The sequence below is a fragment of the Ascaphus truei genome, chromosome 2 (assembly GCF_040206685.1).
Source record: "Ascaphus truei isolate aAscTru1 chromosome 2, aAscTru1.hap1, whole genome shotgun sequence".
Classification (NCBI taxonomy): Eukaryota; Metazoa; Chordata; class Amphibia; order Anura; family Ascaphidae; genus Ascaphus; species Ascaphus truei.
Genome location: NC_134484.1, coordinates 373,144,302 through 373,156,990, shown reverse-complemented (window position 1 = coordinate 373,156,990; position 12,689 = coordinate 373,144,302). Strand labels below are relative to the sequence as shown.

Genomic DNA, 12,689 nt, shown 5'->3' with positions numbered 1-12,689 from the left:
GCATGTGAGGAACGCGCGCACCAACACTTTCCCTGGTAAGGGGTACCGGGCCAGGCTTTCAGCCGGATCTTCAGCTCCCCCTACTGGGGCTCGGGCATCCCTTTCTGGGCGAACCTCAGCTTGTTTAGCCACCGAAGGCGGAGATCAGCACGGCTCTCATGTCCCTGCTGACCTCCCCCCCACTGCACCTGCTCCCTCCGCTGCCGCCGGCTCCTTCCCTCCTTCCTTCTCTATCATGTACTTGCTCTCTGGCTGCTCCATGTCTCTGGGGGAGCGGGAGGCTCGGGCTCTCTCGGGCCGCTCCATGTCTCTGGGCCAGTGCTGGGGATGCTCTGCTGCGGCTCTGGCTGCTGGTCCTCGGATTTACCGTAATGCGCAGACTAGCGGCGCTATGCCCATCACTGCCTCATTGTAACTGCGCTGCTGTGCGCAGACTGAGGATGGTATTCAGTGCAGAGAAAATCTTCTTCTAAACCAACCGCTTGTGAGATGTCCAGTTCCAGATATCCTTACATTTAGAATAAACCCTGACACTTACAGTAGTTGATATGCTCAGATGATGTCTTCTTCTGATGAATAGGAACTAGGTATTATTTATATGAATGAAACAGAACTCTCCTCCAACATGGGCCAGGTGACGTGCGTGCGCGCGCTTTGGGGGGAGGGGAAATCAAAAAAATTTTTTAGGGATGTTCTAAATCGAGAGCCACGCTCAACCCACATAATAAGTGAATCGTGCTATAATGGGGTTGAGCTGTATTATTTTTTAGGTGCGAGTACTGTGTAATTCCTATTTTATCTATATATAGATAAACATATATAGATTTAATGTCCAATGTCACAGACAGACACTTATATTACGAATAAAACTGTCTAGGCTTTATAATTGTAATTGTAACCTATTCTTGTAGTAAGGGCATCATGAAGTGATTTTAATTATATTTATACTGCTTTAAGTAAGTGCACCATGTCTTGTGTTTTCTCTGCATCTTTCAGAAGAAAAGTTGGTTTTCCCAAAGTTGACCCATATTTAAAATAGAATATTCACTATTTATTACTACAGAACTGAGTGAAAGAAAAACATATGATTTCACGTTTTGCTGCTTTAACTTGTGTTGTAAACTCAAGGGTAACTTTTGACTATTATTGATGACATTTCTTAATATATCGCATAAGTGTATAAACATAAAGCTTACAGCAGTTTCATACCCTACAGATTTCTCTCTCCAACTTTGGGGAAAACTGTGTTCTATGTGAAATTACTTTTTTTTTTTTTTTTTAATCGCAACAGTTGTACTTGTTAGTCATCTTTACAGTTTGAACTATATTAGCAAGCAGAATATATTTTTTCTTTATGGCTTATTGTAAAAACCTAAATGTTTGTAGTACAAATATGTAGCTCCTTGCCAATTATCTGTGTTAATTAGCAACAGGAAGTGACGGCGTTTAAGTGCAAGGACTACCAACTGTTCAAGCTTAATCTTGTGTGTAATCTGCATGTGTATGAATGTATGTGTTAAATTGAATTAAAAATAAAATGCATTTAGTTTACCAATTTCCTAATCTGTCTTTACATGTGTTTTCACCTGTGCAGGCAGTCATGGCCAACAAAACTTGATGTGCCTCAGGACTTGGATGATGATTTGAGAACTCCTCCAATAACCCATGTGACTGTTCCACCTTCACCAGCTCGCACTGCAGAGAATGTGCTTAACGGACATAGAAATAAAGGTCTAGTGGAGCCGTTGAAGAGAGAAGACGTCCCTGATTTCTCTGTCCCAGCAGTTTCAGGACTGCCACCTGTGAGCCTGAAGCCAACAACCAGTGGAAGGAAGTGTCTCTTTAGGGTGGAGGAAGACGAAGAGGAAGACGAAGAAGAAAAGAAGCCTATTCCACTCTCTACACAAGTTGTCTTACGACGCAAGCCCTCTGTTACAAATCGCCTCACTTCTAGGAAGAGTGCACCAGTGCTAAACCAGATCTTCGAGGAAGGGGAGTCGGACGATGAGTTTGACATGGATGAGAATCTTCCCCCAAAGTTGAGCCGATTAAAAATGAACATAGCGTCTCCTGGTACCGTGCACAAGAGATACCACCGAAGGAAAAGCCAAGGCCGAGGATCAAGCTGCAGCAGCTCAGAAACTAGCGACGATGACTCTGAAAGCAGACGAAGGCTGGATAAAGATAGCGGGTTTACTTATTCCTGGCATAGACGAGACAGCAGTGAAGGTCCACCTGGAAACCAAGGTGATGGTGGTGGGCAAAGTAAACCAAGCAATGGAAGTGCTGGTGTTGACAAAACAAGCCCCAGCGATAACAAAGGAGGCGGCAGCCCCTCCAACACATCAAGTGGTAACACCAACAACACATCTGGGTCCACACGCAACTGTGCTGGTTCTGGAAATTCAGTGCAGCAATCGCCAAGAAGTGCGGGAGAACTGGTAGAGAGTCTGAAACTAATGAGCCTATGCTTGGGCTCTCAACTGCATAATGGAGCGAAGTACATAATCGACCCACAGAATAATCTGACCTTTTCCAGCGTCAAGGTCCAGGAGAAGTCCAGCTGGAAGATGTGCATCAGCTCTAATGGTAGTGCCAGTAAAGCGGTGCCCACAGGTGGCATAAAATTATTCTCTGACCAAATGTCAGACACTGCTAATGAACTAGAACTCCTAAAGAGCAAGAACTTTGTAAATAATGTATTACAGCTACCTCTTTGTGAAAAAACAATATCTGTGAATATCCAACGGAATCCCAAGGAGGGACTTCTATGTACCGCTAGTCAGACCAGTTGTTGTCATGTAATTTAACAGTTGCTTGACACACTAAGCAACTTAGCAATGTTCTTTGTTCATGGCTGTGAACACTTTTTTTTGTCTGTGTATTCCATTTTGTTGTCTTAATGTTGTTTTTGTTTTGTTTAGGTTTTTTTTAGATAGGCTTTATTGGCCGTTATTTATTACCATTTTATGTTTGCTAGGTAGAATGGCTGTGCACTGTATTTGTGCATGCTGCTAGCTGATACATCCTTACTTTGCAGCTGGTTTAGAATATTTTTATCGTCTAAATTCCACGTATTTTAATAGAAAAAGGAAAAATCTGGATTCAAACTGAGTGTAATCTAGAGCATACTGTGTGTGGAGCACTTAGAAGTCTCAAGTTCAGCACTTAAGCTAAGAAAGCGTTTTGGTTTTCTTATGATGTGTTAATTCCAGCCCTAATTTCTGTGATTGTGGTACACTTCTGTGTGTCTGAGGTAGAACCAAAGCAATAATGTTTTGATGTTTAAAACTCCTGAAGAAGCTTTCAGAAATTCCAAGGCTTGCACAAAGTAAAGATGCACTGAAATTCAGTGTTCCAAATAGTGTCCCACATCTGTCTTAAACAATCTAACATTTGGAACCTGTCCAGAATCAATCCAAAACATAGTAATCTGGACTGAAAATATTAAAGCAAACTTTTTCTATTCTACAGTACAACAGACTTTTTTTTTTTTTTTTACATTTTCCTGGGCCTTCCTGAACTGATGAACCCATGGGACAAAGCTTTGTCTGCTGGTGATTTTTGACTGCAGTTCAGTTCCTATAGTTAAGCTGTCCGAGCTCGGTCCTACAGAAACCTGAAAGCGGTTCAAGAAATTAAAGGTTTAATCACTTCCATGTGGTTGCTTACATTGCCAGTCCCAGAATCCTTTGCTTGCAGTATTTTAATGTATAATGGCCAGGCTCTTAATATTTTCTTATATTGATATATATTTATTATATATATATTTTAAGGAAGGGATTAAAATATTTCCTTCAGATTGCGGATTCTTAAAAAGCAAAACAAAAAATAGACTTGCTTAAAAAGCATTTATCCTATATTATGTTAAAGGGAATTAGACCTATTTTTGAATTGCTTGTAACACAGCAATGCATAATGTATAGATTTCAGAGGCAAAGTATACATATTTGCATTGTGGGTGTCTAATGTGTCTTATAGCTAGCTAGACAAGTCAGGCTTGCATTCCAACTTATTTCCTGGGGTTTTATTTTTTTTCTGGAATGATTCCTAATGCAGCAATGCTCATGTGACCTAATCATTGCACATCATTATTTTTTATCTTTTTATACTGCTGAGAGTTTAAGAAATAAGCTGTAATATATCTACTCAGTGTACAAGTCTGACCAAAAGGAAAACATTTCATGCTTTGAACTTTCTCCAATGATCACTTGGCCACTTAGTGGTTTTTGTAGCGCTCGGATGTGCCTAATAAAATGGATAACAGAATTATTCCTGAATATGAGCAGGCCATGAATGTGTTCTTGTGCTCTTTACCCAGTAGTCCCTGATTTGTTGCTCACATCAGTAAATCGAGCATGGATTGGATGAAATGTAGCAACCCTGCAAGTTTCAGAGGCATGGTAGAAATTTACACTGTTTATTATGACAACATGGGTCAGACAAGTCATACATTAGGTTTAAAGGAGAAACTACCAAAGAACTGCAACTTGGAAAGGAATTGCGTAGTTAACACACTGGTTCTCCCAAACTACGTCTCTTTTCAGCTTTCTTCTATTACTATGTGTTGTTTTCCTGTTTAGTCCATGATCAACGTAGTCGACTGACAATTGTACAGCTATATTTAATATTAAGCGTTCATAAACACATTTATTTTAGACCTTTTTAGCATTATTTTGTTTTTTTTCACAGCTCCGTATTTATTAATTTAAGGCAATATCATCAGAGGCACAGTGAAGCCATAGAATAGGTTTTGCTTTGAATCCTTAAGCAGGGATTTTGTAAATGAACAGAGGAGATGTAACATTCATGATGATGAACTTTTAACCTGTAATGTACAATATGAGCATTTTCTTTTCCTATGGGGCATTGGCAATAAATTATGTTGCAGCTGTTTTTTCCAAGCTTTGTAAATACTTTTATGATGTGCAGCCTTGGAATGGCACTTTTTAATTATTCCCATGTGTCTGCTGTTTCAAACTGTTTATATATACATATGTATATACGGTGCTCAATTAAGAATGGCTGTTGACAATTTATGCTGCATATAGATGTATTATAATAGCCTTATTAGATAGGTATCATTTGGTTGAAGCTGGGTATACAGATGTTAATCTGTTGCCCATATGTGGATGATTGTGCATGTGACGTATGTCGTGTTCATTTGTTCTATAAATGGAAGGGAGAAAATAACCACTACATTAAGATAATATTGGACCAAACTATTAACGTGCTCTAAACCTTTCTTGTACCCTCATACCTTGTCTTCAGACGCATATAGTTACATTAGTGTACAAATTAAATATTGTGGAAAAAACAATTATAGTCTTGTATTTTTCTGTATATGATGTAACTGGCAATGTTATGTATCTGAAGATCTGAAAATCTTATAGGTGTAAGGATAGCACTAAGCTGAGATTGTGTTAAATAATTAGTGTCTATACATATACTGATTAAAATCAACCGTGTGTACAAGGGTTGGTGAAGTAGCATAGAAACTAAACTTTTGCCGGTGTTTTTAGGTCAAAACATTTTTTGGGAGGGAAAAAAGAAGTTGTGGAACAAAGAAATCTGATCTCGTCACTAACGAAATACATTTGTATTATTTCAAAAGTAAATCTATTTTGTGTATCATTACCTCTTAAAGGTGTAGACCTGCCTAATCCCTAAAACTATATGATTACCAATAAAACCTTTCCATTCTACTATTTTCCACATGTTGATAGCCCTTAATTTCTCAGCACCTTCATATTATTTTTCTTTCTAAATTCAAATTGTGGCTCTGAAATGCGACGGTCTTCACGCCATCTCTCGCACGTTGCTGTAATGCACCCAGGGGTAACTTGTTAATGGCGAGCGTGCATTGTTACGCTTCTTCTGACATTGCGCGTTGGACGAGATGCTGAAGGGAAAACACCTTCAGAAACCATGGGTGCCTTAAACCTATTCAGTAGGAAAAAAAAAAAAAATAGATATATATTTCCCATCTATGCATGTCCCAAGGCGGGACTACACCTTTTAAAGAGGAAGATAAATGTCCATCACCTATATAAAGGGTTGTGAGTTTAAAAACGCATTGTTTTTATCTGGCAAACAAGTTCCCAAACCAGCAATACTGTAGTGTATTTCGGGATTGTTATTAAATCATTAAAAAAAAAAACATACGTGCCAGCACAGAGGCTCACTTCTAGCTTAGAAGCATAGACTAAGGCCCCTGCCATGGTGCCTGCGCGGAGGCGTGCGGAGGCTGTGGGAAAGCGGGTGCTTTCCCTGGCCATGGTCGATGGGCCGTGGAGGGTGTTCCTACGAGCGTCACGGAGCTGGTTTGCCCTCATTGAGTAAACTGCTCACGTGACCCGCGTGTCGTGTCGTGCCAGGAATCGGTTTCAACTGATTTCTTGCACAACGCGCGCCCCCTCCTGCCTCCGCCCACGTGCACCCTCATGGTCTATGTGCGCGATCACTGCCTTAAGGCTGTCTGATCGTGCCCCGTGCGGACGCCTCCGCGCGTTCTCCCAAACCATGGACTCAGCCTTAGAAGGGTGTTGATCATTTCATGTCCTTGGAGGCATAGTATAACAATCCCCTGTTGGACAGATGTTGGTCAGTTTGTGCTCCTCTTTGTTTCCTGATTGTAACAGTCCTCAAACGCATTTTAATGTATTCGCTTTCTGGGGAGGGTGAGAATAATGGAACATTTCAATGTTTCGTATTTTAACATTTCATTGCCAATCCTCTGAGCCTTATAAAATAAAATCTACAAAGAACAGGGTTTTTGTTTCCTGGACAATTGCTGTCCATCAGTAATTGTTAGGCAACAGATGAAGTGCTTTCTGATTTTACGATCAGACAATTGGTTTTGAAATTAATGGCTGTTTAGACCCTTGAAGGAGACATTGCTTGTCTGGTAGAGGTAAAACAAATTAACCTCTCCCTGACCCTCAAAAATGAATATGGTGCATTATGATAATGATGCTGAGTGTATCGTGGTATTTCTACCCTGCCCTCTACACGTAAAGTACAATTTAAAGCAACCGTTTTTATTCTCGCCTTGTGAAATTCCCTGGAACCTAAAACATGGGCATTTACATAGGACCAAACATCAGGATGTCCGGCAGGAAGCAGGCACAATTAAGTGAATTACATACCATTGTCACTGTCTCTTGCTTCGTACTTTTAACCCCGTGTTGAAAGACCCAGCAACGCATTGCAGATGGGTTATATAGATGGTTCTTTAACCTGTTGGAAGTATACACTCATACTTGATATTTATTCCTTTTGCAGCATATACATTTTTAGGGGATGAGTCGAAAATGGTAACGCACCTTTTGAATGCTTTGAGTGCAAGCCACTGCAGTATGGCAAAACAGATACAGGGTATGTGGCCGATGATATTGATGGGTATGATTTACGGACGTTCTTGCTCTGCAGCTGGAATACAAACTGCAGGTATGGGAATATGAAATGGTACAGCTGCTCCTGAAGACTGTTAATATAGTTCAAAGAAAAAAAGCATATCTTAAGAATGAGTGAGTTGAATGATGGGGACAATTTATGTACAGTTAACTTGGTGGTTTACTTGACTTGCTGAATACTTAACCTGCTGTTGTAAATGAATTTGTAATCTGCTTTTTACAGTCTCCCATAAGTGATGCTACATGTTCCTATATGTACAGTGTAGAAATGTAAGTATTGATTATTCACTGGAATATTTTGTTGAACATGAAGTAATTTGGGTAGCAGTAAGAACAATGTTTGTGTTTTTGCCGCTTGTGGACCGGTTAAGCATCAAGTAACACCTTCGTAGCTGCATCAGTGAGCTTCCATGACTGACCAAAATCACCATTTTAATAAAAGTTGTACATTCACCTTATGTAGCAAAGATGTGGTTCTTTCTAAGCAATGTTCTATACATATTCACAATTGAATTTCAATTCTCATATCCTCAAAGAACACTAATATATATACACACACACACACAAACATGTACTGCTCACTAGTTGTAATTCAAGTAATAAGTAAATATGAATTGCGCCCACAAGTGCCTAGATTGGCACTGGGTGCATCAGATGAGCTAATGAAATGTATATCAGAAATTAGAGGGAAAGGTTTGTTATCACCATCTCTCTAACTAGAAGCTCATTGATAGATGCACTCCGGGGCTATTAAACCGTAACATTTTATTGGGTATACAACTAAAATAAAGTCTACATACATGAAATTCTAAAATTAGATAGTGTGTGATTTAATAAACATATATAGGGTGGGAACGAGGCAGGGGTGGTAGAGTTGAGCTAAATGTGTATTGCCAAATCAGGGCTGACTACCAAGATTGGAGGATATGTGTCCAATTTTCTACCACCTAAAGACACCTATCATATGATGGGGTAAGTGAACCTCAAGGGTGCCTCTGCAATATGTAGCTGTACAGTAGTGTGTTCTGCTCGTGCTGATATAGAATGTAGTCACTAGCACAGCATACCGATCAAACCAACCGAAGATTGTAAAACGTGGAACCAGCCTGCTATAATAATATACAATACTGGAAATGGAATATTATGGTAGTGACAGACCTAGATGGATGCATCAATGTCTCACTACAAATAGGATAAAACATTGGCGTGTACAGTAAAGTACTCTGTATAGTGTAGTGATGACTAACATTGTTATGACTGCGTTGGTAAGTATGACAATCAATGCTCAGCATTGCAATAACTCATATTGATGATATCAACACACCTGTTGTATAATAGTTATCTATTCACAGGGAGGTATAGCCTATTCATGCAATATATACTGTGATATGGTGAATATACTGGTGCTAGGATAACAATGCACACATGACTATATAGAGTAAACCATAACACAGAATGCTGGCTATATCAAAAAACCTCTCAGTGTATGATGCAGCGCAAGATAGTGTATATAGCAGATTCAATTACAATAGGATCCGCAGTGGTGTAAGACTACAAAGTCGTCAAAGCTATATATATACAAAGGATGCACACGGCACATAATAGCTAAACAGCATACAATTGACTTGTGGCAGCCTCGTGGAGGATACAGTTACCAACGGTACACAGCTTCACTGTCTCTCCCCTGATGACGACACTACGTTTTACAATCTTCGGTTGGTTTGATCTGTATGCTGTGCTAGTGATTACATTCTATATCAGCACGAGCAGAACACACTGCAGCTACATATTGCAGAGGCACCCTTGAGGTTCAGTTACTCTATCATATGATAGGTGTCTTTAGGTGGTAAAAATAGCACACGTATCCTCCAATCATGGTAGTCAGCCCTGATTTGGCAATACACCTTTAGCTCAACTCTACCACCCCTGCCTCGTTCCCACCCTATATATTTTTATTAAATCACACACTATCTAATTTTAGAATTTCATGTATGTAGACTTTATTTTAGTTGTATACCCAATAAATGTTACGTTTTAATAGCCCCGGAGTGCATCTATCAATGAGCTTCTAGTTAGAGATGGTGATAACACACCTTTCCCTCTAATTGCTGATATATATATATATATATATATCATATTTCCCACTTATTTGGTGCATGCACGTGCTATGTATTTTATCGTAGATGTGTGCTTTTCAGATATCTACCAATAGAATTGCTACTTTTTAGTACCTGTAGGTTCCTGCTTTTCCTTTAGTGTATCAAGTAAAAGGGGCAATTTTTTGGGGGCGGGGCGGGGAAGGGGAGGAAGAGGTATACACACATTTTGGCTTGTAATAATTTATCCTCGGTTATGTTATTTAAAATACATATAACACTAACACTGCATATTCATATAACCCTATTGCCTCTTCCTCTGTAATTGTCCATAAAATGTTCCATAACCTAGTTTTATTTTTTTTATCTTTTTGCTTTGCATATATATCACAAATTTTAGCACATTGCCCAGCTTTAATTGTGAATATGGTTGGGTTTTTTTTTTAATGCTAGACACCTTGTACTTACAGTACACAAAGCGAAAGTATACTCCTTTTTTTCAGGGGGGGGGGGGGGTTGAACCCTATAAATGCAGACATGGTTAATGCTGCTTCCCACATTCGTCTTGATATCTATCTCCACAAAACTTGACATTTCACCTCCATGATTTCTCACAAAGCTCACTTTACTACCAACTGATGTTCCCCTTGAACTCCCGACTTCAGGATTACAAGGTATGTGTAGGTGCAATTACTATTTCTGGTTCGTACAGGGACCACATTACAAAAAGTACATAGGGCATCTCGCAGGAATTTTTCAAAACTGAATGCAATAGGTGCACATTGCATTTGAAATGTCAAAACAAACCCATAAAGTAAAATTATCCCACAAAAGTATTGTGTGGAATTGAGCACCCCAAGCAATTCAAACATGGGTAACACCTTTGCCTACAACCTTTACAGCCATTAATCACTGCTGACAATGTTTCTCATTCATTTTAACAAAACTGAGATTCAAAAAAGTTATATTTTTCACACAGGTGCAGAGCTAGCAAGAGAATACTACATATGTTTTTTTTATCTGGATGTAGAAGTTTAGAGATGCCAAACATATACATATAGGTTTGTAGTGTTTCTGACTTAGAACCCTGATTTAGCATATTTGCTTCAGGATTTTTCAAAGGAAAATTCTAAAGTTGCACATCTTCAAGGTAACATGTTTCTGCAATAGCAGTCAAATCCAGGGAGTACATATGTGCAGAAGCCACACATCCCAAATAACTAAAACATGGGATTCTAATCAAACGATTCTATTTTTATTTTATTTTGGTGCAACAAAGAAAGAAAGAGATCAACATACATGCATAGTAACGTAAAGTCACAGTACAGCATTTTACATGATACAGTCAGCTCAGGTTAACAACATACCAAACTAGCACCTTCATCCTTTCTTAAATACAAAATAAATCAAATACAGTGGCATCCTAGGTTTACGGACCTTCTCCAAGGTTCACTGCATTTAAAATGTAGTTTTAATGCTTGAGCTATTTCTGCAGCTTGCACTTATTTTCTAACTTAAATATAATAAAATAAAAAATTGAACTAAAGTAGGATTAAAATGATTAAAAATTCCTCTCGTAGTATGCTATGTCCACCCACCCTAGGGTGCACAGATGTCTTGGCAGACCAATCATAGAGACCGGGTAGGTTCCTCAAAACCTACTAAATACTAATAACTAAAACTAAATATCACACCTTGTTTATAAGAGTACACATGATCTACTTATCAAGACCCCAGCCACCTCAGGGGAAGGGGAGTGAAAGCCTACAATAAGTTGTAACTATATAGAGATAAACCATGAGACCTGTGTGTCTGGATAGGATGGATATTTATTTATAAAAATGTTTTGCCAGGAAGTAATACATTGAGAGTTACATCTCGTTTTCAAGTATGTCCTGGGCACAAAGTTATAAAAAATACATGGTTACAATAAAAGAACAGGGTTAAACAGTCAATTCACAGATATTTCATGGACAGATCGAGTTGGCAAGAAAAGAATAGTTCTACCTCTCGTGTCTTAATCTAGCTGTTGCAAATTCCTTTGTGTATTCGAATGGCCCAAGGATAAGTTCTCCTTGTTTCTAAAAGTAGTTTCACAATAAATGGGTTTCCTAAGAAATGTACAGCTCCTTTGTCCATAGAGGAATCCATCCGCTCAGTGGACAGCGCTGAGAACAAAAGGTTCTCCAGTTGCCGGATTTTGGGAGGTCTCACATTTAGCCAGTTAATCATCCAGGCCTTCTTTGCCATCAAAAGTATTAGGCCAAGTATACTGTTTTTAGTCTGTGAGTTGTTTGACTATAGATGTCTCCAAACAATATTAGTGCCGTATTACAGAATAGTGACGTGTGTAAAAGTGTTGATCCCATTACCTTTCACCTGAAGGTTTTCATTTTCCTGCAGTGCCATACATACACAGTGCATGAAATCTGCCCTTGGTTTCTTTGCGTTTTAGACCATTTCCATTTGAGTCTGGGTGGAATTTGCTATAGATCAATGGAGGGATGAAGGCCCTATGAGCAAACTTGAAAATGTAGTTCTCTCAAATCTGTTAAAGTACATTTCTTCACGGTGTTATAGCCCTTAAACATAGCCTCACAGTCTACTACCTCCAGGAAATCCTTACTTCAGCTCTAGAAATGCTTAAAGAAGAAAGAGAAACAGTCGCCTCAAAAACAAGTTTGTCACGAAAGCCATGGAGAACCCATTCTTAATTCAATCTCTTTTTAAAGGATATCCAAGTTACTTTCTTGAAACAGGTGCAAGTTGGGAGCAGTAGATTCAATATGGGAGAAATGTCTACATTGTAGAAACATGAAAAAATGTGTGTTTGGCAGAGAGACAGTTTCCTTGATATCCTCATATGTAGGGATGCACTTATTCAGTTTGTCAAAGAAATGGTAAATGGAGGAAATGTGCTTTACCTCTCACATGCAGACATAATGAGTAATTAGGACTAATTTTATGTCTCTTCCTAAGCGTTTTCAAGGCCCTGAGGGAATCATAAAACACTATATTGTTTTTTGTTGCGTATTCCAGTCAAGATGTTAGGGAGGGCAGGAGGCACATATGCAATTGATATAGGTTGGGCCAAAGCAGATTCTAAACCATTGTTTGAGTAAACTGACCAATTATAGAGCCAATCTCTTACATATCTGGTTAAACAGGCTTGGTTGAG

General features: G+C 39.0%; 1 protein-coding gene across 1 annotated transcript in view; it reads left to right on the top strand.

Moving 5' to 3' along the window:
* The window catches only part of SNRK (SNF related kinase), a 67,988-nt gene extending 60,115 nt beyond the window's left edge, over nt 1–7,873 (top strand). Inside the window, exon 6 of the mRNA XM_075587057.1 lies at nt 1,595–7,873. Coding sequence (XP_075443172.1) covers nt 1,595–2,810 — 1,216 coding nt within the window. The 3' untranslated portion in view covers nt 2,811–7,873. The remainder of the gene's footprint in view (nt 1–1,594) is intronic.
* Nucleotides 7,874–12,689: the final 4,816 nt, after the last annotated feature.